Source organism: Chelonoidis abingdonii, chromosome 3 (genome assembly GCF_003597395.2).
Source record: "Chelonoidis abingdonii isolate Lonesome George chromosome 3, CheloAbing_2.0, whole genome shotgun sequence".
Taxonomy (NCBI): domain Eukaryota; kingdom Metazoa; phylum Chordata; order Testudines; family Testudinidae; genus Chelonoidis; species Chelonoidis abingdonii.
The window spans coordinates 186,613,429-186,639,655 of NC_133771.1; the positions used below are offsets into that span (position 1 = coordinate 186,613,429).

The 26,227-nt window shown below is 39.9% G+C and overlaps 1 protein-coding gene across 3 annotated transcripts; it reads right to left on the bottom strand.

The window, feature by feature from the left end:
* Positions 1 to 1,450: 1,450 nt before the first annotated feature.
* Positions 1,451 to 26,187, bottom strand: ERLEC1 (endoplasmic reticulum lectin 1). Of its 3 annotated transcripts, XM_032778366.2 has the most exons (15): positions 25,958 to 26,025; positions 25,653 to 25,736; positions 24,826 to 24,930; positions 21,059 to 21,139; positions 19,906 to 19,983; positions 19,662 to 19,725; positions 17,929 to 17,957; positions 16,952 to 17,175; positions 12,662 to 12,791; positions 12,026 to 12,187; positions 9,594 to 9,653; positions 6,441 to 6,565; positions 4,531 to 4,608; positions 4,347 to 4,422; positions 1,451 to 1,697 (listed from the first exon to the last, which is right to left on the bottom strand). In XM_032778366.2, exons 3-15 carry the CDS (start codon positions 24,886 to 24,888, stop codon positions 1,626 to 1,628), a joined length of 1,242 nt encoding a protein of 413 aa, XP_032634257.1. In that variant the 5' UTR covers positions 24,889 to 24,930; positions 25,653 to 25,736; positions 25,958 to 26,025; the 3' UTR covers positions 1,451 to 1,625. The 3 variants fall into 3 exon arrangements, with proteins under 3 accessions (XP_032634257.1, XP_032634255.1, XP_032634256.1); XM_032778364.2 differs by lacking the exon at positions 25,653 to 25,736 and having other exon boundaries at positions 25,958 to 26,186; XM_032778365.2 differs by lacking the exons at positions 4,531 to 4,608; positions 25,653 to 25,736 and having other exon boundaries at positions 25,958 to 26,187.
* Positions 26,188 to 26,227: the final 40 nt, after the last annotated feature.

Genomic DNA, 26,227 nt, shown 5'->3' on the forward strand with positions numbered 1-26,227 from the left:
CTGGATTTGTTTAGTCTGGAGAAGAGAAGACTGAGGGGGAACATAAGTCTGTAAGTATGTAAAAGATTACAAAAAGGAGGGTGATAAATTGTTCTCCCTATCCACTGAGGACAGGACAAGAAGTAATGGGCCTAAATTGCAACAAGGAAGATTTTGTTTAGACATTAGCAAAAACATCCTAAGTGTAAGGGTAGTTAAGCACTGTAACAAATTACCTAGGGAGGTTGTGGAATCTCTGATGGGAGGTTTAAGAACAGGTTAGACTAACATCGGTCAGGGATGGCCTACTTACTCTTGTCTCAGTATATGGGACTAAACTAGATGATCTGCTGAAGTTCCTTTGAGTCTTATGTTTCTATGAAAGTCAGCAGTTCAGTCATAACAATGTTAGATACCAAATACATAGTTCTAAGTTAGGCTAAATAGTCCAAAGCCTATTTCAATTTACTTCTAGAAATTCATAATTCAACATTCATATGAAGTTGCCACACATTCACTTTAGTAATTCAGGTGACCTCTCAAAGGTCTAAATGATGCTGTAGGAATGACAGGAACAAATGACGTGGCTGCCATTTTGTATCCTTCAGTAAGAGGGTCGGAAGGTTAGTGCAATGATAATCCTTCAAGCCCCCATATGTATTGGAATGATGACCAGGAGCATTAATCACAGTTTAAACTCATACAAGCAGAGATTAGAAGGCTGTGTTCTGTTCAGTGATTTGTCACAGACTTGCTATGTCTCCAGATCTCTCAACTGTGGTTGCTCAGTTTCCCCTGTGTAAAATGGGGAATAATACTTCCCCCCTCAGCAGAAATGCTGTGCAATAGATAGCTGTAAAAATAGAAACAGATCCTGGAGGGCAGCCCAGGCTGAAAAAATTAATGAAGGCTGACATAAAAGTTGGAGGAAAAGATAACATGGAAGAGGACTATGATAAAAATGCAGTTCAACGGTTAAAAACTGAGACAACACAGGAGCTAAACTTGTATTTTGCCTTTTCACATTACAAGAGGACAAAACCACAGGTGCTAAATTATTAGAGGCTGTGGGGTGGGGCGGGGGGAGGGATTGCTCAGTGGCTTGAGCATTGGCCTGCTAAACCCAGGGCTGTGAGTCAATCCTTGAGAGGGCCACTCAGGGAATGTGGGGCAAAATCAGTACTTGGTCCTGCTAGTGAAGGCAGGGGGCTCGACTCAATGACCCTTTAAGGTCCCTTCTAGTTCTAGGAGATAGGTATATCTCCATTATTTATTTATTTATAAGCCCTGAGGCAAGATGGCAGTTTTTAGTCTCTTCTCTTTAAAGATTAGCAGTTGAACTCTTTAGCTGGAGTGGGACCTTGCTCATTTGAGGGTTTTTTGTTTTTCCAGAAGTAAAGTTGATGACTTACACCTTACAGAGGAAGATGTCCTACAATATCTATGTAGAACTTTCAATACTCAGTTAAAATTAAAGGTGCAAGACAATATTTTAATTTTTAAAAGTTTATCAATCTCTTATATACATATAGATATACACAAAGTGGTTTATGAGTCCCTCCTTCCAATATTTTTCTGCTGGCAAGGTTGGCTGGTGAGTATCTCTTGGTTCTCTCTGAGTCTGATTCATAGACTGTATTATCCTTTCAATTGGGCACTGAAAGGAGCCCATTTTCATCCGCTGTATCCAAGATCTTGCAGATGACTGGAGATTCCACCTGAACAAAAACAAACAAACCAACCCACCAAATGTCAGGTACTTTGAAACACAATGTTGTCAAGTGTTTACAAAAGAAAATGCATAAGAAAGTAATTTGGGCATCACAGTTTTTGTAACTTTTTTGGATAGTTATTTGTATTTGTGAAATCTGTAAGTACACAGTTTTTTATGTACAATAATTAAATCAAAGTAGCCTTAACTCTCTCAAAACAAATGCAAATTGACAAAGGGACCACTATCGCTTAGCGCCAATTGTGTACTCAGTGCAAGAGTTCACAAAAGGAGTATGCCTTCAAAAACTTAATGTCTGAGAGCCACATAAGACAGAACACACTGAAATCCACTGGTAGGAATGACTTTTTGAAAGTTGATAAGTAACTTCTGAGTGAGTTAAAGAGTTGGCTAAAGAAAGGGTGATGGCTTGGTAGGAGATCTGGTAACAGCAAAATTCTATGTTTTTCCTCAACAAAAAGCACCTGACCCCACATCTGACACCTCTAGAATGCAAAGTATTCCACTCTGGGATCAGAAGGTTCTAAAAAGCTTTAGTACTTTTAGTTCACAGCTCAAGTGGTGATCTACGCAAGTCTGAAAACAGTTACAGGCACTTACCATAACGCAACCTCCCTTCTCTTGAGAAACAGAGGGCAAGTTTGTGAGACATTCTATATCTTGGGGGAGCATCCTATAAAGCCCCCCATTCCTTATTTATGTACCATTGTGATATTGCATATAAAGCATGCCATGTGACGTATCAGGGGAAAGGTTATGATCTGCTGAAAGTCATGTTTTCTATCTAAATATGTATATCATTAATGCGTATGAAGTTATGAGAATGTTGTAGGGTTGTCACTAAAATATGCTGTGGGTTTGGGAGGCACCCAGATACTAACTCTCCAGAGACAATGACAAGGGAGATAACCAACACCCAGGTGGGTGCTGCTGAACAGACATCACCAGCCATTGTCCAGCAGAGGAGCTACAATTAAATCACTCACCTGCATGAGGCCATACCAGGGGAACTGCTCAACCTTGCCTGGGGACTCAGCAATGCCCCCAGACATGCCTGGACTTGTGTTGTCCAAGCACATGGGACTGAGGATATAAAACAGCACACAGGGCCCTATGTTTGGCCTTTCTCCTAATCCAACAAAGACACTCAGAAGAAGACTGAAGACTTCAACAGAGGAGACTGGCCAGGTTTAAGGGACTAATCTGTATATTAAGGACTGCAGAGGGGTGAGAAAAACTGCTTAATCTAGATGTTGCCCAGTCTAATAGGGTTGAGAGTTTAGACTGCATGCTTAGATTTTATTTGATTTTGGTAACTAACTCTGACTTTTTGCCTATCACTTATAATCACTTAAAATCTATCTTTTGTAGCCAATAAATCTGTTTAACTGTTTATCTTTATCAATGAGTTTGCCTGAAGTGTTTGGTAAGGGTGCTTGCTCAGGTTTATAAAGGCTGGTGTGTATTCACTTTCCATTGATGAAGTGGTGAATCAATTAATAAATTTGTACTGTTCAAGCAGGTACGTTCCTGACGTACCAGGCTGGGAGTTGAGGGCATTTGGCTGGTGCCTTTCTCTGTGTGATTCAGGAGCAGCTCTGAGAGCATTCATGCATTCTAGCTGGGCATAGACAATGGACCACAGTATTCTGTCCTGATACTAGAAGAGGTTATTTCCAGTTCATTAAGAAAATGAGATTTGTTACAATTGCTTAAAAATAGATTACTTTAGAGAACATTCTAGATGACTGAGTTATTGTAATTTAATTTTTATTTTATGTAATAATTTGAGCATCAACCTCTTGTACTCTGATGTTAGAATTTTTTTCATGAGATGGAATTCAACTATATAGGGATACATTTAAAATGTCCTAAGGGAACTAGATCTCCATCTCTAACTTTAGGCCATCTTCCCTCATACCAAAGAGTGCACTCATTCAACCAGAATGAGCCTAACTGGTATTTTCAGAAAAACAATATTGAGCCATATTTGTCGGGGCCCTGATCAAATCAAATCAGTTTTCATTTAGAGGCTGGAAGTATTAAAATCCCACTAGCTTAATAATATGCTGAATGCCTCACACAGCAAATGAAAAAGTATCTGAGATGTAGTTTTTTCCAGGCTTAAAATGTTTATGATTTAGAACTATTTTAAAATTTTCTTCTGAATGCTTTATTGAAGGTTACCTACAATGTATTAAAATAAGATCAATTTAAGAGCTCAAGCTATCATGTGCAGACACTACCTTTACAAATACACACGTTTTGTTTTCAAATATCTGAAAATCTGGTCCTATGCTTACCAACTATCACATAAGGTAGGGTTCTATGTTTCACTTGCAATGGTTAACTACATCACTAACTCTACAAAAGCAACAAGGACCAAAAAGCACAAATTTCTGCAGTGCTTCCAGTGGTAGTGGTGGAGTCATCAACCTATATAGCAGAAACTTTGGTTCTGTTAAGTAAAAATCTGTTTAGTGTAGCTTTAAATCTCTGGCAGACGCTAGTTAAAAAGGCCGCGTCAAAACTGAATATGCATAATTTCTCTAACTGAAGTCCTGCACCTTGAGAAATCCTATTAGCTAGAAAGAGACTGTGGGCTGAGTGAATTCAAGTGTTTATATTTACATACCCCGAGAATGTATTGACACGAGTGAGGCTCCAGCATGTATACTGTTACTGCATGAGGGGAATCAGATTCTTTACACCTAAAAATAGGAATGATTTGAGTAAGTATTCTAAAAACCAGAGAACTCTAGTAATGGGTGAAGAGACAAAACGTATGACTAGATGGTTTACTTAAGAGTGTAACTTACTTCAATTTCACAGTCACCTGCCTTGGCTTGTCAGTTAAGTCACAAACATCTCCATTTCCATAGAAATGAGATACCACTCTGCCAGAAAGGTTTGAAATTAGACAAGAATTTGAACACTCAGACAACATTATCACCTTAAATACCAAAAGCAAGCTGTGAGTTGAGTAATGAGACCTTTCAAAGACTCCCACCCTCTCAAACGCGAGAAACTTAAATCTACATGAGGAAACAGAAAAAGGGAAGAAAACACTGACAAATTACATTTAATTTGTCTACTTCTATAGAAGCAGATATGACTGTGATTAACAATACTATTCTCCTTGCATCACACCCAAGGGACAGATGTTGAATTATAAATAGCTTCTTCTGTATTTTAAGTGAAATGAGTGTCTTATTCAACATACTGTGACAAAGTTCCTCCTCTACTTTGGTGGGTCCTGCACTTATTTGGCAGATTTGCTCACCTCGGTAATCTTCCCCACAGTCTGGGTCAACTTCTCCTGTGTCTGATCAGGAGTTGGGAGGTTTGGGGGGAACCTGGGCCCGCCCTCTACTCCGGGTTCTGGCCCAGGGCCCTATGGATTGCAGCTGTCTATAGTGCCTCCTGTAACAGCAGCATGACAGCTACAACTCCCTGGGCTACTTTCCCATGGCCTCCTCCAAACACCTTCTTTATCCTCACCACAAGACCTTCCTCCTGGTGTCTGATAACGCTTGTACTCCTTAGTCCTCCAGTAGCACAGCCTCTTACTCTCAGCTCCTAGTGCCTCTTGCTCCCAGCTCCTCACACACACTTCCTCTCCTCTAGCTCCTCCCTTCCTGACTGGAGTGAGCTCCTTTTTGAACCCAGGTGCTCTGATTAGCCTGTCTTGATTGGCTTCAGGTGTTCTAATCAGCCTGTCTGCCTTAATTGGTTCTAGCAGGTTCCTGATTACTCTAGTGCTGCCCCTGCTCTGGTCACTCAGGGAACAGAAAACTACTCACCCAGTGACCAGTATATTTGCCCTCTACCAGACTCTTGTACCCCACTGGTTTGGGTCTGTCACAATACTCTGATAGTTTACTGTATTGATTAGACTATAGTTTACACAGCCCTGCAGTTTGGGCAGTGGGGGTGTAAACTGCAGTGTGCAGTAGCCTGCTCGGCTATAAATTCTCTGGGTGGATGCTGCTGGTGCAAAGTAAGATACCTAGGTTTGTGTTAACACATGGCCATAGTCCAAACTGTGGGGTCATGCAGACAAGCCCTTAGCCTACAGCTTTAAGCCTCTCCCTTTCCCTTCCTCTGCAGCAGTAAATATGAAACCAATTCTAGCACTCGGATGACAACCAGTGGTTCTGGTGGAGGGGACTTGATTGCTCTAATCATTACTGGCTCTAAGCACTCAATACGAGAAATATTAACTTTACAACTTTATTACAGTTTTCATGAGGCAATTCATCCAAAGATTTAAAAAACTTTCCCCATCAAATTAAAACAAATTATGTGTGCCACAGAACACAACCTCAGTGAAAACCTTAAAGGCAATAGCAACATGAAGCTAAAGCTTTTCAAAATTTTACCCCATAAGTGTCTACATCATGTAAGTGATTTGAAAATTTTATGCAAGACAAATTTAGTACTAAATTAAACTGTTTTCAAACTAGTTATAAGTTCAAATGCCACAATTTATGTAAGTTATTTTAAAGGGCGAGGATGAGAATCTAATTTTCTGTTTTTAAAATGCAACATTTTCCATTCAGAAAGGAAAGTAAGATGTTCTCAACCGATGTGCTAAGAATCGTTTCTCAATACGTAAATGGTTTTTGAACAGCAATTCAAATATGCTGCACTGAAATGACAAGCTCATTTTTTTCAACATGTTACCTAAGGTTTATCCAGCCAAAAATTGAATTGACTGTACCCTTACCTAACTGTCTGCATACCATCTTTTCGGAGGTGATAAGCTCTAGCAACATTCTTCTTGGCCCATTCAATGTGTTCTTCTTTGTTCCAGGTACCAACAACTACAGAAGTTTTGCCACTTTCCTTATCCTAAAATAAGAAGAAACAATGATAAAAATCTTGTATCATGAGTTTGCTGCAGAGAGATCATTTTAAAGATGAGTAGTATTAGGGAGTCAAATTTTTAATAATCCGAAATTTTATCATCAACTAATTGTTGGCTACACATTGTTACTGCAATCAGGAGCAGCTATGCGAGCATCATTTACTTACGACAATAGCTTACAAGTGTGCCTCAACAGCCAGAAGAGCTGTCCTATAGCAAGAGACTTTGAGTTTTGAACACTTCTGATGCTGATTAATGGCAGTGCCTGCATTTCATTGCATAAACTAAAATTGTGCCAGCTTGACATAAAATTTCTCCCACTGAAGTCAGGAGTTTTGCCTGGTTAAAATACATAGCCTATGCGCTTGTTCTACACGAACATTTAGTTCATGGCAAGCTAGGCTGAGAATCTACCTCACATTAGCCTGCAGTGTCCTAACTGTTCACGTGGACCCTACTGAGATGCATTAACAGTGAGTGAGTTTTGATCTAGGGGCTGGTCTACACTAGAAAATTAGACTGACACAGTTACATCCATGTAGAAAGTGCTAGACTGAAGGAAGAATTCTTCTGTTGAGCTACCTTCCACCTTTTAGGGAGACTGATTTACCAGAGCAATGGGAGAACCCCATTGTAATAAGAGTCTACACTGAGGTGTTACAGCAACATAGCTGTAACATTTTAAGTGTAGACATAGCCTAGTTTGCTTTGAAATGGGACTAGATCAAAGTGCACTACTGAACTCTTAATTCACATCAGCAGGCTCTGTATGGACAGCTAGTGTGCAGCAGGTTAGTGTGGAGCAGAATCACACTCAAGGTTGGCTGAAACTGTTTGTGTAGACAAGCCCTAAAAAGTTTTTTATATATTGGTATATAGAATGCGGATATGGTGAAAAGAACATTTCCTATAGCTTGATTGTAAATTAGAGGCTAAATTCCTCTCTTTTCGTCAAATTTACCATACTTATTGCCACATTTCTCCTGGACACTCTCTCCCCAAAAAACCCACAGCAAAGAGCTTGGTAGAGATTATATTTCTTATACATTGGCCCAGATTATATTTCTTATACATCTTAAAAGGCAGCCATCCAGGTTCCATTACCACTAGAGAAGATGATGAGAATGAACACTAAGGACTTCAACCAGAGCTAAGAAATACAAGGAAAACATGCTGCACAGTTTGTAAAATTAGTTCTTTTCCTAAAATCCAAAACACAGTAGCTGATTTTAGCAATGTGAGCTCAAGCAGGACCGAACAGTGAAATATGTGCTTTGACAAGTGAACTGGGGACAAAAGAGAAAGGAATTCTGCTTGGACTCACATCATCTCAAAAATATTGTCACTTTCAAAAAAGAGATTGTACAAACCTTTAGGACAAAATGATCCCCTCTGTTTTCATGACTGATGCGGACTCAGCCCAGGGGAAGGGAAGGGACATAAGGGAATAGTGCTCTTCCCTCCCCCAGGAGAAGGGCTTCCCTGGGTTAAAAGTGGGAGGAGTCAGTATCAAGTGACATACTACACCCTCTGTGCGTGGTGGACATCTGCACATAAATTAATGTTCCTGAAGCAGCATGTAATCCCTGCACTTATACTCTTGCCATTCACAAATTTAAAGCATAAGTGTGGGGTGAACCCAGTTTTATAGAAAAACACTGAAAATCCTATAAGACATACCAAAGGAGTCTAATATTTTTGACATGAATAAGGAAGTGGGGAAATAGTAATACCATCTCAGTTAGCTAGTGAAAATGAGAGTATATTAAGCCTATAGCTTTATTCCTATAGTCTGTCCATGTAAATCTGTGGTCCCCAACGCGGTGCCCGCGGGCGCCATGGCGCCTGCCGGGGCATTTATGTGCACTCGCCTAGTGCTCAGCAGGGGAAAGAAGCCACGACCCTCCGGTTGCCGGGGACAGAGAACTCCAGGGCTGCAGCTTCTTTCTGGCTTCAAGAAGAGAAGCCGTGGTCCCGCACCTGCCAGGCATAGAGAACTCCGGGACTGGAGAGAAGCCATGGCCCCGTGCCTGCTGGGCACAGAGAACTCCAGGGCTGCAGGTGCCCGTGTTCTCTGTCTCCAGCAGGCGCGGGGCTCCCGAAGTGCCCAGAAGGGGGGAGATATGAGGGTCCCCCGCCTGCTGGGGACAGAGTACTCTGGGGTTGCAGGCTGCACAGTTTCTCTCAGGCTTCTCCCTGCACTGCCCAGAACTGCCGCCAAAAAAACCCCAAAAAAACACACTCCGCCTCTGCAGAATGGACCGAATGCTGCCTTATAGCATATGCTGATACAGGCACCTGCTTGCTCCACTGGTGCCTGGAAACAGCCCTGTATGTGAGTATTCTTCCTACACTGATACTGCTGTTTTCTTGTGCTTTGCAATTTATTATTTTTTTTAAACATTTTGCTCCAAAATGAGTGGTTCAAATAAGAGACAACATATGTATTATTTCAACCCAGAGTGGGAAGACTATTAAATGTGATGTTTTTCGTATTATTTAATGTACAAATACAAAATAAGCCTTGAAAAATTGTTGGCGCCCACTACACTCTTCTGAAAACATTAATGTGCTACTTGCCACAAAAAGGTTGGGGACCACTGATGTAAATGGATCATCTGACAAATACAATGGAGGAGCATATTAGCTTGACATTTCTGGTATTATGACCAGAAATTAAATGGTTAATTTTGGCATTAAAACACTCATTGTACTTCCAAGTTTGTATACTAAAATTAATTTCCATTTAAGTCTGCAAGACAAAAATACATCAATTGATACTGCAAAACCAACCTTTGAAACAGAAAGACTATTTTCACTTATTCTAAGGCATCTGTCACAACATCACTTCTATTGACAGTTAAATAGTAAGGATTGGAGCAAAGTCTGCAGAAACGTGCAACTGTCATTTTCTTTACCAATGGATTTCAATTGCCCCAGCTCATGAGCACATTCATAAAAGCAACTGTTAGCCATCTAGTGGCAGAAGACTGCAACTGCTATTTAACATACCTCATGATACTGATGTACATATTTGCCATAGCAGAATTCATACTTCCACCAACCAACACCCTGAAAAAATAAATGGGAACAGAGTTCAAATAATGTGAAATACATTTTTTTCTCATCTATCCTATTGTAGCTTCATAACTGTGTAATATGGAGTATCATTGCTTTATATAGATTATTTGCCACCAACGACACCATCTACGTATGAACTTCTGTAAAGTTGCAAGTATCCAATACAATGTGTTCCTTCGGTCTTTTTCCTGAACCTTTTTTGTATTTCCTCCTATTTCAGACACAGCAGTAGGCACAGATTCCGTCTCTCTGCTACCTACCCTCCCAATTTCTTTGTCTTCCTGACCTCTTTTCCAATCTTGGCTACCCATTATTTCCTATTTTATGAGGGAGAATCAAAAGAGAGAGAAAGTTCTCTCTCAGGTTTCACATTCCTACTTTTCCTTCCAATCTCTAACTTTCCTTCCAATCTCTAAATTTGGAGAATTTCATTCTCCAAAAGCAGTGTTTAAGACTTCCCTCCTTAATACACTCCATACTCACTTATCTCACCATCCATGCTTCACTACAGAAGACTGAACTTCATTTGGACTTAATCTGAAATGCTAAAGAGATCCTTTAGTAAGATTACTGAAGACTCTTGTTCCACTTCCTACAAAGATTTCTTATTTCAATTCTGTTAAAGCAATAATTTATCAACTAAGAACACCATTAAAACATTTAACAAATCAGTACAGAACTGTGGCTTTTAGAAAGTGGACAAATTCTTATCAAGTACAGCAGGGGCCCTGGAGGTTTTTCGCCTTCCTCTGGAGCGTGGGGCATGGGTCACATGCTGGTGGATTCTCTGCAGCTTGAGGTTTTCAAACCACAATTTGAAGACTTCAATAACTCAGACATAGGTTAGGGGTTTGTTACAGAAGTGGATAGGTAGGATTCTAGGCCTGCTTTGTGCAGGAGGTCAGACTAGATGATCATATTGGTCCCTTCTGACCTTAGAGTCTATGAGTCATTTAACTTTATATTTTGATCCAAGTTGTCATAGTATTCCTTCCCAGATCTGAACCTTAGAGTTCAGAAAATGAGATACTAGCATGAATCCTCTAAGCTTAATTACCTGCTTAGATCTGATAGCACTGCCACCACCCAAAAATATAGTGTTTTGGGACACTCTGATCTACCGAACCTTCCCTGGGGACCCCAAGAACCCAAATCCCTTGGGTTCTTAAAACAAGGAGAAATAAACCATTCCACCCTCCTTTCCCCCTCCCAGACTTTCCCTCCCTGGGCTACCCTGAGAGACTACTGATCTAAACTCTTTAAATCACAACACAGAGAAGCATGTCCCTTCCCTTCCACAAAGAGGCAAACAGATTCAAGGAAAACAGAGAGATTCCACCTCTCCCCCCTCCCGTCTCCCCCACCAGTCCTGGTGAGTTTAAACCCAATCCCCTGGGATTAAACAAGGGAAACAAGGAAAAAATTAATCAGGTTCTCTTAAAAGAAATCTTTTAATAAAAGAAAGGAAAAAGTAAAGAATTATCTCTGTAACTTCAAGATGTAAATATTACAGGGTCCTATAGCTTACAGACACTAGAGAGAAACTTTTCCCCCAGTACCAATACAAATCAAAATATTCCCAGCAACTACACATATAAAAGTTAACCAGCCAGATCCACACTTGCAAATAGAGAAAAACAATCAAAAAGACTAAAACCGCCTGTTCTTACTTACTATTTGAACAGAAACTTAGAGAGCCTGTAGTAATGTCTGGTCTCTCTCATACCCCCCGAAAGAAGAACACACAACGGACAAAGCACACACACAAAAGCTTCCCTCCACCCAGATTTAAAGTATCTTGTCTCCTAATTGGTCCTCTGGTCAGGTGTTCCAGTTCCCTGCTTGTAACCCTTTACAGGTAAAAGAGACATTAACCCTTAACTATCTGTTTATGACACAAGTGGACAAGCAAGACAAAAAGACTAAGGTCTGTTCAGAAACCTTTCTAAAGATCAGAGGTGGGAAATGTCACTTCTGAAGAGGGCATTCTGGCTAGCCACTTGAAAGATACGAAATGACTTTCACCGTGGTCTTCAAAGAATAAACCTATCATCTTCTCAGACACAACATGGTCTTTCACTTCATCTTAAAGAAGTATCACATTTGATAGAATTATTCTACTAGAGTTTCAGACTGGAAATAACAAAAACAAAAAATTAAGTTAGCTTTTGAATTTAGTGAAGATAATACCTTCAGGTCAAGCTCTAGTAACTGGCAAATTACTGTGAGAAAAACACTGATGTGAGAAACACAGCAGGTCTGAGTTACAGAAATTTTTCAGCTATCCAAGTCCACAAAGGAAAATTGAAACGTGAAACAAATATGGATTTAATAAATGCAGTTGTATACAGTTTATTTCTCACCCCATGGAAGCAGTAAGAACCACTAAGAAACTCCTTTATGAGTTGGTCATCAGTCAGTCTGGAGATGTGTGTTGTTCCAACAGTTACCAACTGTTGGGATCCAACAGCAACTGGCTTATGGATGGAGGAAAATTTCTCTTCTTTTGTTGAATGTATTTCTTCCTGAAATTAAAATTCAGACATATTTAGAGTCTACATATCTCTACTAAACACATAACTGCATGTTAGAAAGTAACAAGTATTAAAATAAATATCAAATGAGACACGCAGCTGATAAATGTGCAAGAACTTAATAGGTCAGCCATTTATTTCACGGCTTTGTGCATTAAACACTTGCATCTAAGAACAGCTGAATCAACAGAAAAGATCAAAAAGTAATAGGAGATTTGGTGGTTACAGACTAGTAGCCCTAACTTTAATCTAGAGTTGTTTTTTTGTTTGTTTGTTTCTTTTTTAATATGACTGCAGCTATTGACAATTCCTGCTGGTTTGCCACAGGCTACCTGAAAGATCAATATAATTGTGCAGAGTGACAATCAGGGATATAAACAGTTGCTGTAAATTTAAGGCTGCAAGTACTGTAATAAGGAAAATTAAAAAGCTGTATTTTCCAGTTTAAAATTACAAAACTCCTACCTCCTTAATCCTTCTAAAAGGCATCTTCAGCATTTCTTGTTGTTGCTCCAGCTGTTCCAGATTATGGGGTTTAAGTGGGGATCCTGGCAGTGACTGGCAAAATATGTCATTCACAGGAGAAGCCCTGAACCTGTCCAAACAAGTTATAGATATATTATCTGCTTTCTTGTAACACTTATTCCCACTATACATAAAGGTATGCCAGCACACACACATTTGTTCTCAGTTTAAAAAACTAATATATTAACACTCCAGAGTTAAACTTTTCATACAATGTGTCAGATCAGGATTTATTTTTTATTTATGTATTTATTTTTTTTTTTACTGTTGTTGCTATAAACAGACATTTCAGTTGTAGCAGTGTAAAGAAAATAAAAGTTCACTGGGGAGTGTAAAGAAAATAAAAATTCACTGGGACATAACATTTAACACTCAGGTACCTTAAAAACCACTTTATTAAGAAACCTACCAAGTAATTAGTCAATGCAATCTACTCCGTTTTAGTTTTCCTTGGATTATATAACATCTTAGTTGCAAAAAGGCAATTTTTGCATGCACTGTTAATGAACTTTAAGGCTGAAAAAACAAGCATTCATAAGTCAGGAAATTCCAAAATTTAAGATTAAATGCTCAGCCTTAACTCAGCATTCTTATACATACATCTTTAAAATATGGTGTCATTATTTTCATCAAATACAACTGAATGCAAACTAGACTCTTACACAACCTTTCATATAGTGCACTGACTATGTGTGTTACTCATTTAAATTTGTCACTGAATATTTCATTAATTACTTTGGTATTATTAAATTATAAATTGTCTTGTAAATTGAACCTTCACGTGGCCAACACACAAGACATATTACAAACACATTTTAATAAAGATTTCACACCAAACGCTAGTTAAACTTGGGAGAATTACACATGTCTCTAATCCTGTTCAGAATGTTCTAGGGCACTTATTTTCAACAACATAATCTTCACAAAGTAGCAGTACAAGTTCCTTGTGGGAGCGGATACTTGGGACCCTGTTTAAAAAGGAAACTATAAAAACCCTTGAGCAATGCTAGTTTAAAAGGTATTCGAATACAGACAATTACAAGAGATGGTTTCAGAAGGCACAATATCGCCGCTCTTTCCTTATTTCATACAAATTAAGGCCTCTTCAAAGCACCTGAAAAGCCTGAGTGAAAATTTAGAAGTACTAAATATAAGTGGACATATTTTTACAATACTATTGAATAATAGTATGTTAGTGATCGATATATTTGCAAAAAATATCAAATTATTGTTTCCTACAATTTTGCACTACTTTATATTCATCTGTTTTGTATATACACTTCCAGCAATTTCATAGACTTACAGGTGCTTTTGAGAAAGGGAACTGGCTTTCTGGACTATCATCAGAGTTTGTTATGCAGTAATATGTGCACTGTACAGAAGGATGTATAACAAATTTCAGTTTGTATTTAAGATAACTGACGTTGCTTCCTGATTAATAAGTAACTATGTTCTAGATTAAATAAACTCCATACTTGAAGGCTGAAGAGTTTGAGTATTGTGTTACTAAATCAAACAGAACTATTAAGCAATTAAATGCAATTATATATTTCTTCTCACTTTTCCCTCCCATCTGTCAGGCATGCTCTATCCCATCCCCCAAAACACGTTCACATGCTTAGGGATAAAGACAGATTGTGCCAACAATAAGAATGGTGTATATTAAATTATATTTAGAACTAAAAAGAATGCTCTTACTCTCCAACTTCAATTGCATTACTAAGCAGTAAAGATATGAGAATGGGTGGGGAGGGAAAGGATTCATGGTTGAAGTACTGTCCTGAGCCACTTTGAGGAGAAACGTGAAGGCCACTACAGGAAAGAAAAATGTATTTTAATACCCCCACCTGTAGCCTGCTCTGAGCAGGGATTGAGCAGCACTTTGGGTGTGCTGCTCATGCCTTTGCCAGTAATAGCATGACTGAATCAGGAGAATGAGCCCTTGCGTGTTTTGTTTTAGATGCATTTTCAAGGCATCCAATATTCTCACTGATGGCCAAGAACCCCTCCTCACCTATCTGGTAGTAAAGGTTTTGAGGCTGAACATAGATGATGGGGGAGAGGAAACAGTAACAGCAGCTAGTGATTTTTAAAAACAAACACAAAAATGAACCAAAACAAACAAACAAGCAATTTTTCAGCCCACTTTTCTTTCTTCTGGGCAATTTTAATATTCTCATGTAATATTTGAAGTATTTCCAATTTGTAACTTGAATGGAGGTAGGCAGATCTAATCCTTAAATAAAATTTGAAAATTCTTCAGGGTGCATCAAGAGGAGAAGAATTATAGCAATCGAAGTAGAGCAATGTATACATTCACTGGTCAGCCACTGGGATAACTATACTCTGTACAATTGTTATGTAAATCCTTCCCCCTCAGAACATGCTAGCTAGATAAGGGATTTGCATATTGTATTGCTAGACAATAACTGCAGAAATTATGCAGTTATGCCACCTACCCACTGCCAGAATGTACCCATTTGCATCAGAGAGAAAACTATAGTTATACATCAGTAGCTGTACAGCACTGCTGTTTAATGGGGTAGTACGATACACTGACCTTAAACTATTTGACAAATGTAGGACTAGATGTGGATTTACCACTAGCCCGAAATAAGAGATTGGAATAACCTATTAACTCCTTATCGTTTTAGCTAAAGGATGCGGCTGAGCTAAACTCCAAGTGCAGTGAACATTAAATCTGCCTGCTTTAGCTACTGCCTGTGAGCCAAACTTCAGACTTTCAATGCTCAATTACTGAACATTTTCTTCAAACTAGGTCTAGTCTGAAATTTCTAACTTCATCCCTTTCTGAGTTGGTTGAGAGTAAAGTTTCTTGAAATTGGAGCATTTTCTATATTTGAGTAATACAGAAGTGGGTGAAACAGTTTTATTCAGCCTCTTCAAGAAAAAAAATCGCAAATTCACCTTTAGATAGAGACCCAGTCTAGAAAAAATTCAATCTTCAGTGAACTGGAGAAAGTTAAGAACAAGTGAAGAGACCTGGGTGGGTTTAAAATAAGAACTGGAATTCAAACTAAACTATACAAGTGCTTCTCTTGCATAGAAAGTCAAATGCTCCATTTAAATTAGGAAATTGGTTGGTAAATAATGATTTGACATTGGTTGGTAAATAATGATACTACTTATCCACGGTATTTTGCAAATATGTTTGCATAGTGCATGACTGATGTCCTTACATCAGAGAGTACTTTTATATCAAGTTTAGGATTCTGTGTTAACTCTCCAAGAGCTGACAGTTGAGAGACTGTAAAACATAGGTAAGATTTTTTTAGGGATGTGTTATGTCAACAATTTGTGCTGGGAAAATAGAATCCTGAACTCAGGTCTCGGCAAGTATGGTTAAATAATGGATTAGTTGATTTTCATGTTTTTAAAGTGTAACCTATGATTAAATCTACAAACATTGGTAAGAGATCTTAACACTTTTTAATAAAGCTTTTAGATGATGTGAATAGGATTAAAGTCTGCAAATACCTAATGTCAATGCAATAGAATGCAGTCCCAGTTCTAAAGCTGACTCCTCTGTGTCAGGTGCACATAAAGTATGCATGTGCAAAAGACGGGACATGATTTCTAGAGTTCAGTGAACAAAAGCTAAATGAACATGGAAGCAGTAGCCTAAGTCCCCTCGTGTATACACAAATAGGTGACCTGCACATGTACATACGGTATTTTGCAGTATTGTCCACCAAAAGCATTCAAATATCATAAGTAAGGTCCCAAAAAGTCATGATTAGCATAATAAGTCTTTTTTGTTTTGTTGAGTCAGAGAGAAAGTTGGTTTATTTATTTATTTTTTAAAAGAGAACTAATGTTGGACTCTTCCTTTGCCTTCTGAACCATCAGTCTGCAGTTAATTCACATTCCTAAGTTTTTCTTTGCAACTACAATGGCTGGAAACTTACCTTTAAAAAAAATCCAAACCGTGAGGCTCTCATGTGATGTCTTAACGCCAACAGCTGGAGCTTTAAAGAAATACTCCAAATATTGTGACACTCAAGTAAAAACTGCAAGAGTTGGCAATACCGTATTTGCAAGCATGTTAAGCATATGCAAGGGTAAAAGAACGTGTGTCCAGTTTTGCACAAGAAACCACAAATGGCCATACTTTTTGCACACACAAGAGACAGTTGACTGAAAATTTGGCCTTGTACGTGCAAAAGGATCACTAGAGCCAAAACGTTAGCTGAAATTTGGAAACTGTACCTATATTTAGGATGGTTGCATAAGAGAGGTGTCAATATGACCACTTCATATTCACATGTAGTAACTTCTGCTACTGATAGGATCTCATGTTTAGCTTCAGGATGACAGATATACATCACTGTACTTGATCTGGGCAGGTTTTGTCTCAAAGTACAAGGTGTACCATTTCCCATTCCTACAGGATAGTATGGGGTCATCTGCCCTTCTATGTTCTTTGTAGGAATCTAGGTGAAAGCAAAAAAGTTAATCAGAAACTGCAACAGAGCTGTTTCACTTCTCTGTAATGGCAACACTACAGCTCATTAGACTCCATGTTTCAATAACGTTTTAATCATATTTTCATTTAGGGATTTTTTTCTCATTTTGCCAAGAGGTAGAGTATGGTAGTTAGTGGGCAATAACTTCACAGGCAAAAGAAAGTAAAGTTAAGAATCTTAATGTATAATCAGGCAAAACTAATGAGTAAATGGGTAAAGGTTAGGGGCAATAATGGTTAACAAGATAACGAAAAAGCCCAGGCAACCTTCTGCAATAGATGGATAGAACTGGGGTTGGGATAAGCAGAGAAATAAGTGTTACCAGGTCAAAAGATGACTGTATATATGCCCACTTTATAATGCAAGAGTTCATAGGTTCTCACATACCATGGATCTGTCTTAAATTTAGGATTTGTGGTGTTACTAAGGGTTTTTAGTAAACTTAGCACTTCAACAAGAATGTGGAAAGTGATTCTTTTAAGAAATAAATTAACTGTCACCTTAACCTTAACATCCAGTGCCTTGGGACTGGATAGGGCAAGAAACTCATCGGTGGAAGAGAACAAGTAAGCATCTCCAAAACTAGACCAGTGATCAAAAAGGGAAAAAGAGCTTATATTCTCCTCACACCTGGATTAATGAATTGAACATTTAATCATATCTACATTTAAGTTGCCTCCACTGTTGATGGCAAAAATGAAAGCAACGTTTTACACTTGCCTCTTTCAGATTTTCCTTTTCATCTTGATCTACAGAATAATACAAGAATGAGAGAAGTGTAAAGGTCTTTAAAATATATATAAAATAATAAAGATATGACATTATATACAAAGTTATGCTAGGCAAGAGATTCAGTTTTAGAAATAAAGCCATTTCCTCTCAGCACACCAGCCCTGATAGTCTCATATTGAAAATGTCAATATGGTACAAAGTTTGATTACACAATTATCAGTTGCTTAATACTGGTTTTCACTAAAACATGCTTGTACATTAGAAGAATGTTGTCAAATATTACATGGCAAATGTTTGTCCTAAAGTACTATAAAACTTTTATAATTGAATGTGTCAAATCTTCCTTTAATCTTACATTTTTACTTATGTTGATACGTCTCTCACTTTGGATTTTTTTCTTTTTAAATGGATTAACTTAAATAATATTTGTTCAAAGATTTTTGCATACTTTGTATTTCACAGCACTTTGTGTACAGTCAGTTTCTCTGCTCAGTCTCACCTGTCTGTAGAAGTAGGGGCAAGAAGAAAATGCAGTTGTAAAATGAAGACACTGATAAGGGGACTGGAGCAATCCGAGTAAACTCTTTTAAAATGACAAGTTTCAAAGTTAGTGTCCCGTTAAACAAAAAAAGCTTATTATGTTTGGGAACTCAAGACAAGCCAGGTACCAAGTGATCTTACTGCTGCCCTAAAGGGGCAACTGACCACTTCCTTCATAATGAGGGAATTCTTTTTGCTGGCACAGCAGACTATGCTTACATCTCCTGCCTCTCTCCACTCTCTGCACTTAGGGAGCAGGCAGGAAGCAGGGCTAGAGTGTACTGCATGCCAATGATCACTTTGTTTACTTGCCCCCAATTGGGTGCTACAAGTTTGTACAGGTCTCAACAGCTTTAGGGTTCTCTAACCTGTGCCAGAGACGGCATCACCATAATTGCTAGTGAGATAAGAAAAGAGACTTCAGGCCCCCCTGACATTTCCCCTTGAGCTGCACCAAGCTTGCTTTAGCACACTTGGAGAGTGAGGCCACAATGTTTTGGGATTCTTTCATACCCTATTCAAGACTATGCTGGCATCAATTATGTTAATGCACAAGTATAAGGTGAGCCAAGGAATTTCAACTCCATATGAAGCACATAAAATAAAATTGTCACCTAATGGAAAAGGACAGAATAACTCAAAAAAGAATGTTAACATTTCTAAGGTCCCAATCCACCTCCAGAGGTGATGCAAGTTTTACCACTGTGCACTAAATTTTACCCAAAATCTGCTAGGCACTGTACATACAACACAGTCTCTACTCTGAATTACTTAGAATTTTAAACACAAAAAACAGTCAAAAAGTAAGTTAACAAGCTAGAGCATACAAGCAGAGGGATTAGGACAAAGACTGGCACACAGGTTCATTTTTAGTATTTTGTATACATGTTGCATCCCCAACTGCCATTCTACGTAGCCATAATTAGTTGCCAGATTTCTTGTAGGTGGTCTGGCTGAACTGATAGGATGGGGTGAAGATGAGGCACCAACAGGAAATTAACACAAAACAATGGAGTTAGGAAAAGTAGCATTCCATCATGTTCTACTTCTCTCTTCCACTGGAAAGCACATTGGACATTTTTCCATACATAAGTTCAAGCATATTTTTGTGAAGACAACAAATAATACCAGAATATATACATCATCAGTAAAAACCCTACAAACAAAAAACAGAGACCAACCTGGGTCTGACAATGGACTCTTTATCAGCATGTTCCCAAGGTAGTACTCTTGGATGTTTATTTTCTACAATCAAAAACAAATAGAATTATAGTTTTGTTTGTTAAAGCTAACTTTCCCCACATAAGCTTCAAGTGCACTTTCTGTTCATTCCTGTCAGAATTCATTTGTAGTCTTCAGCATCAAAGTGTCAGTTCTAAATTCCTCTATTTTTTGCTTGGGTCTCATAAGCTTGTACAAACATACCTGACCAGTTTCTTTCTCTTCATGGTACTGACGAATATATTTTCCATGGCAGACTTCATAAGTCCAGTAAGATTCAATCTAAAAAAAAATCATGTTTTAGTCAGCAACACAAGAGTCTGGCAACCAGAACTTTAGGACTTAATTTTGACAGATGAGTAGCAAAATCAACCCCGTCAGTAGGATGATGGAACCCTTGAGCAACAAAAAACTGCAGTGAATTTTCTCAGCATCCCAGGGTTATTAACTGTTTTCCAAATATGCATAATGGGTCAAATTACTGGGGTTTTTTGCTGATGTTGTGAAGCATCTTTCAGGTAGGTGAGAGCCAAATACATCTCCACCAACCCGGGGCCAAATTGTGAGGCTGCAGCACAGACCTGCTGTAGCCACTATTATGGACTATAGGTTGAATTATTAGTTGCAGCCCACTCCCCTTCCCATGCCACTTGTGTGGAGGTGTTGGGCCACTGGATCTGAACAATAACGGATATGGAATGTACTCTCCCTGGTCCAGTGCTAGCTTGCTGGGGCAAGTATTTAGTTCACCTCCACATGGTCCAAGGGGCTGTCCCTCTCCTGCTTTGTGGACACTCTGCCCAGGACAAATGCAGAGATAAGGTCATATGGAGAGACTTTGGTACTTGGATGAATTTCATCCTGTGAAAGAACTCTGGATAGCTAAGGCTTTGATGGTGAGTGAATCTGGTCTAATTACACTTGTCAGGGTTCACTGGCCACTTTTAAATATGTAGCAACTGTTTTTTTTAAATGTAGTAATATCAAGAAGTTATGTTTGAGAGGCAAACTTCTGGGGTCTCTGGAGGCACTTATCTTTTAAAGCCTTGTCATAGATTCAAGGCAGGCCTTGTAACCACAAGCCATCCTGTATTATGGTTTGCATACTGGAAGTACGATGACAAACTGTTAGTATAATCACCTTATCTACAATTATTTAATTATCTAGAATGCAATTTTTTCAGCAATACTATTAAATATTAATGCTAATGAAGTTTATAAAGCATTCTTGCTTTAACTGCTAAATGGAATCTCATATACATATTTTAATGTTTATTGTAGTCAACTGTAAATAGGTGAAATGCAGATGGTTTATTCTGCTAATTTGCAAATTTGAGTGAACACAGAAAGAACATACTCTATATGAACAACTACTTTGTTTGAAAAGAGGTTCCAACAATTCTCCTGGACTAGGCCCTTTGTAATCCTTTTCTTCTTCCTAGAACAAAAAGGGTTTTACTTTTAGCTATATGTGCAATATTAAAATTAAATGTACAATAGTCAGATCATTCATTTGAATAAGGAAAAAAATCACTTGCAAAGATTAAGATACAGAATCTCTGTCTCCAATAACATGCTGTGTGGTGATTAAAAGAATTTTTAAATTTTCGTTATTAGGAAGGGACACTGAAGAAAAGTATAAAGTAATAAATGAAATCAGTCAAACGAAACAAATCCAGGAATTACAGAATTGGAATACAAACTGTAGAAATATGGCTTTTTTGTATTTTCAGACGTACTAGAGTTCAACCTGCTGATGACAAAATAAGATACAAGAATTCAAACTGAGGTATGAATAATTTCTCTAGCACTGAAAACATTTAACACCCGTTTCCTAATTCAATATTTTTGTTGCAAATGTACACTAAAAAGGTAGCTGTCACCAGGTTTTCACAGAACAAAAATCTGAATCTAATTTTAAAAAAAAATGCAGAAGTAAGATTCTGTGAAAAATGATTTGTGATGTGTGCCGCTAACACACGCACACATACATTAAAGAGATTTCCATTGTACTGTCTGTTAGAACTAGCAAATACTTCTTTTTTGTCAGACTTCTTTATTTGGATACTACTATTGTAGAGGTGCAAGGTATACAGGAGAGCAGAAATGTCAGCAGCACTTATAATGGACATTATATTGCAAATTCAAAGGTTGTGGACAATTAAGGCAATACGCTCTAATGCAAAGTTCTAGGTCTCTGAGACTCCAACCTGACCAGGTTTTCAACCTTTTTTCAAGGCACTTCTTTTTTTCCTTGCAATGGATTTGTAGCAGGACAGATCCCTACAGCTCTTCCATGCATACCAAATTCTAGCACAGTTGTGGCCTTCTCCCCATCCTCTCTCTCTCATGGCCTTTTCTGTTTCTTTTTGTCAGATTTTCCTTTTCTATTTTATTGTTGTTCTCTCAATTTTTGCTTCCTTTCTCCACACATCTGAATGCCGCTCTGACTCACCTGGTAGAGCTATCAGGCTAGGCATAATCTTGTGAGTGAGCCAAGAGCCACAGAAGAGAAGCTAAACTTGTACACACGCACTGATCCCACAGCTGGCTGCATAGGCACAATACAAGCAGCCACCTACTATTTTACATGAAGTAGCTGAAGAAGGATATCTTCAATAGGAAGTGAGGTGGATATGAAGTTATGTAGTTTGCCTGTCCCCACTGCTTCTTCTCCTTTATCTGCCCCCTCCTGGCTTACTCTTGTGAAGAAACCACATCCCCTATTTGGGGGGAAGGGAGAACCTTCTCAAAGTTACTTTTACAGGAGAAGATGGGATATTCTGAAAACTCGGGCAGTAGAGTGCTTTGCTCTTACCTAGTCATCCATCATTGCACAGGGAAAAACCCAGTAATGCAGTAGCAGTAGTATTAGCTATAACCTCTGTTGCTACAACCAGTGGCTAAAGCAGTGGTCTCCAAACTGTAGGGTGCACATGGGCTTGGGCCAGCCCCCACAGGGAGCCGGGAGGGAGCAGCAACCAGCCCTGCTCTACCTCCAGCCCAGCTCCAGTCTAAATTGCAGCTCCACGCCAACCCTAGCCCAGCTCCAGCCCCAGACACAGCTCCACTCCGCTCTCTGCTCTGGCCCCAGGCCAGCTCTGCTCTCATTCCCACTCTGGCCTGAGGCCAGCACCACTTCTAGACACAGCTCCTCCCCCATCCCAACTTCTGCCCCCAGCTCTGCCTTAAACCCAAGCTCCTCTGAATGGAAGGGAGGACATGGACAGATTCCATTACTGATAAGGGAGGGGGGGCACAACAGGAAAAATTTGGGCACTATTGTGTTAAAGTAAGGGGGAAGAACAGCTTCCCGCTACTGTCCTTAGCTGATATAAATAGCTTTCTTCCACAGTTTCCTGCTCTTCCGTGATTCTTGTGCCAAGAGTGCCCCTTCCTATTTCAACCTGTTTTAAATACCACTTATACCTAAGACTACACGTACGTCATGGAGATCATGGAAGTCACGGAATCCATGATTTCCAGAGACCTCCGTGACATTTTCTGCTTCAGTCCCTGGAGTTGTGGGACTGTAACTAGCAGCCAGTGGGGCCCTGGCAGGGTCCCAGTGACAGCCTCTTCAGGGTCCCCCTGGAGATTTCCAGGGACAAGTGACAGCCTCCTTGGTGTTTCAGTGAAAGCCTTACAGGGGGAAGAGGGGAGGTGGGAGGGGGAAAGAACCCTGGAGCTCCCAGCCACCACAGTGTCAGGAGAAACTATGGAGCCGCACCAGCAAAAGTCAGGCGGGTCATGGCTTCCGTGAATTTTTCTTTATTGCTGTGACCTGTCTGTGACTTTCACTAAAAACAACGACGACAAAAATCTTAGCCTTACTTAAACCCAAACAAAAGGCAATGTTAGTGGACAGTGCATCTCTTCAGCAACACTGGCTACTGCAAGCACATCAAACCTGTCTTTCTACTCTCTACCTTGGCTTCTCATACTATAGGATGTCAAGTTCAAGTCACTAAATGGTTTGGGCCTAGAATTTCTAAAAGATAGCCTAAAGCTTCAGGATGAAGACCTTGCTCAACAGCTCCACTCCTCAGGCACAACAGAACTTTCTATTATAAGGATAAGCTAATCTGTGCAGGACACAGAACACTTCACAGTTTTCTTGGTCCAAACCTGTGAAATGAACTCCTGGAACTAAGGACCATCACCAGCTTCACCAGGTTTCATTGCAAATGCAAGGTGCATTTTGACCTGCCTTCTCCAATACAAACACAGAGTTGTGTGTACACTAAAAAACAAATAAATGTCCTATACAATGGCTCTCAAACTTTTGTAGTGGTGACCCCTTTCATACAGCAAGCCTCTAAATGCAACCCCCCCTTATAAATTAAAAACACTTTTAAAGAATATTTAACACTATTATAAAAGCTGAAGGCGAAGTAGGGTTTGAGGTGCAGGCTGATGGCTCACGACTCCCTAGGTCATAACCTTGTGACCCCGAGGGGTCCCAATCCCCCTGTTTGAGAACCCCTGCCTGATCAAAACAAAACATTATATTGCATATGCAATTGTTCCGCTGTGGAGAGGATGAGAGAGAGAATGTTAGCCACACTTCTTAATACACTAGTGCAGGGGTGGGCACCCTCCTGCATCCCAAACTCCTCATCTTCAGCCCCACACTAGAGCCTGCACCCCCAGCCAGAGCCCTCACCCCTCCACCCACACTCTGAACTCCTCATTTCTGGCCCCACCCCAGAATCTGCATGCCCAGCCCAGAGCCCATACCTCCTCCCACACCCCAACCCCAATTTCACAAGCATTCATGGCCTGCCACCATACAATTTCTATAGCCAGATGAGGCCCTCGGGCCAAAAAGTTTGCCCGCCCCTGCACTAGTGATGAAGATGGCATAAGAATCTGTAGCTCTGGAATTAAGACACATAACTGAGACTAGCCAACGCACCAAACATTTTGCCTAATTAAGGACATCAGGACTGGTTCTCACCAAGAACAGAACTACCACATTGTCTATACGGAACACACTTAATTATAGAACTGCCATACTGTGAAACATTTTGCAGAGAAATTTTGTTTTAAAAATGAAAACTATTTAATTTTACAGATGTGTCACTAACAATCTGTAATTGCAACAACTTGATTTAAGCTTACCTCATCTCCATTTGCTATCAGTGGAAGTATACATTTATATTTTTCTTTATCTACAGTTGTCATAATGATGTAATTATCTTCTTTGTACAAAACACCAGCTGTAGGCTAAAAGTAGAACAAAAACAAATCCCATGAAGATGGATTTTTTTTGGAAAATGCTATAAAACTTAAATACATTTCTAGCCCTAGGTACAAAGTAGGTTATTCAACAGAGATCGTTGCCTCTTCTCAGTCCTAAGGATGTCAACAGACTGCTTTTTACCATTTGCTCTGGCAGTTTGTCTTCTGATCTTTGTCTTAACCTTTTTTTTGCTCCTCTGCCTTTGTCTAAACTCTCTCTACCCCCATGTTCCTCTATCACTTTTTTCTTTCATCATATTTACTCATTCCCTCTCTTTTCTCCCCCTTCCATAAAAATAATAAAACTTGCAATACATAGCTTCCAAATGAATAGAGTGATAATGTTGTACTTCCTTCCTCTACCCTTTCTTTGTTTTACCTAGGCTATAAAATTTTCAAGGCAGACACAGCGTCTTCTTTTTACAATGGGCCGCAACTGCCCTTCCAAACAAAGTCTGTAATAAAATATCAGGAGTGTAGAGTAGATTAACATATTTTTCCTTTCTTTTAAATGCACACCCGAATCCCAGACTGCTTCTAACTCTGAAAAAGGCATGGTATGTAGGGGTCTCATCTTTGTATCTCAGTGACTGTCACTGCAAATATACTCAGTTTACAAATGAAGATGGTTTTCCCAACCACAGTCATGCAAATTCAGCCTGGGCTCTCTCTCTAGCTGGTGCATTCCACTCAGGAAGGTTCCTTACATCGAATGCAGTTAGCAGTTACTGTGATGATGTGCAATGCACAGTCCAGCGCCTTCTCCCACAGCACTGACAAAGCCATCGGAGCTAACGACATAAACACGGGTCCTTGTCAGAAAATAAACTTTAACTAAACACGCACGAGCAGACTTGATGATTTAAAATATCCATCTGGTCACTCTTCTGACCGCAACCATATTGCGGGACTCCCCCGCCCCGCCCCGCCGGGGCTCCCACCGCCCGAATCCCCCCAGGACCATCCCCTCTCCCCGAGTTCTCCCCGTCGGCCCGGGCGCTCCCGCACTCACCAGGCTGAAGTCGGTGCCGGGCCAATTCACCCTGAAGGGGACGTCGTCGCTGAGCGGCGGGAGGGCTCGGCTGCCGCCTCCGGCCCCCGCCAGGACCCCGCCCAGCAGCGCCAGCAGCGCCGCCGGTCCCAGCCGCCACCGCCTCATCCCGCGCGGCGGGGGGCTACAGAGACCGACCGGAAGAGAGCCGGCAGCCACCCAGTCACAACCGCAAACAGCCACGTCTGCTTCCGGTGGAGCCCTGAACGCCAGTTCCGGGGCGGGCCGAGT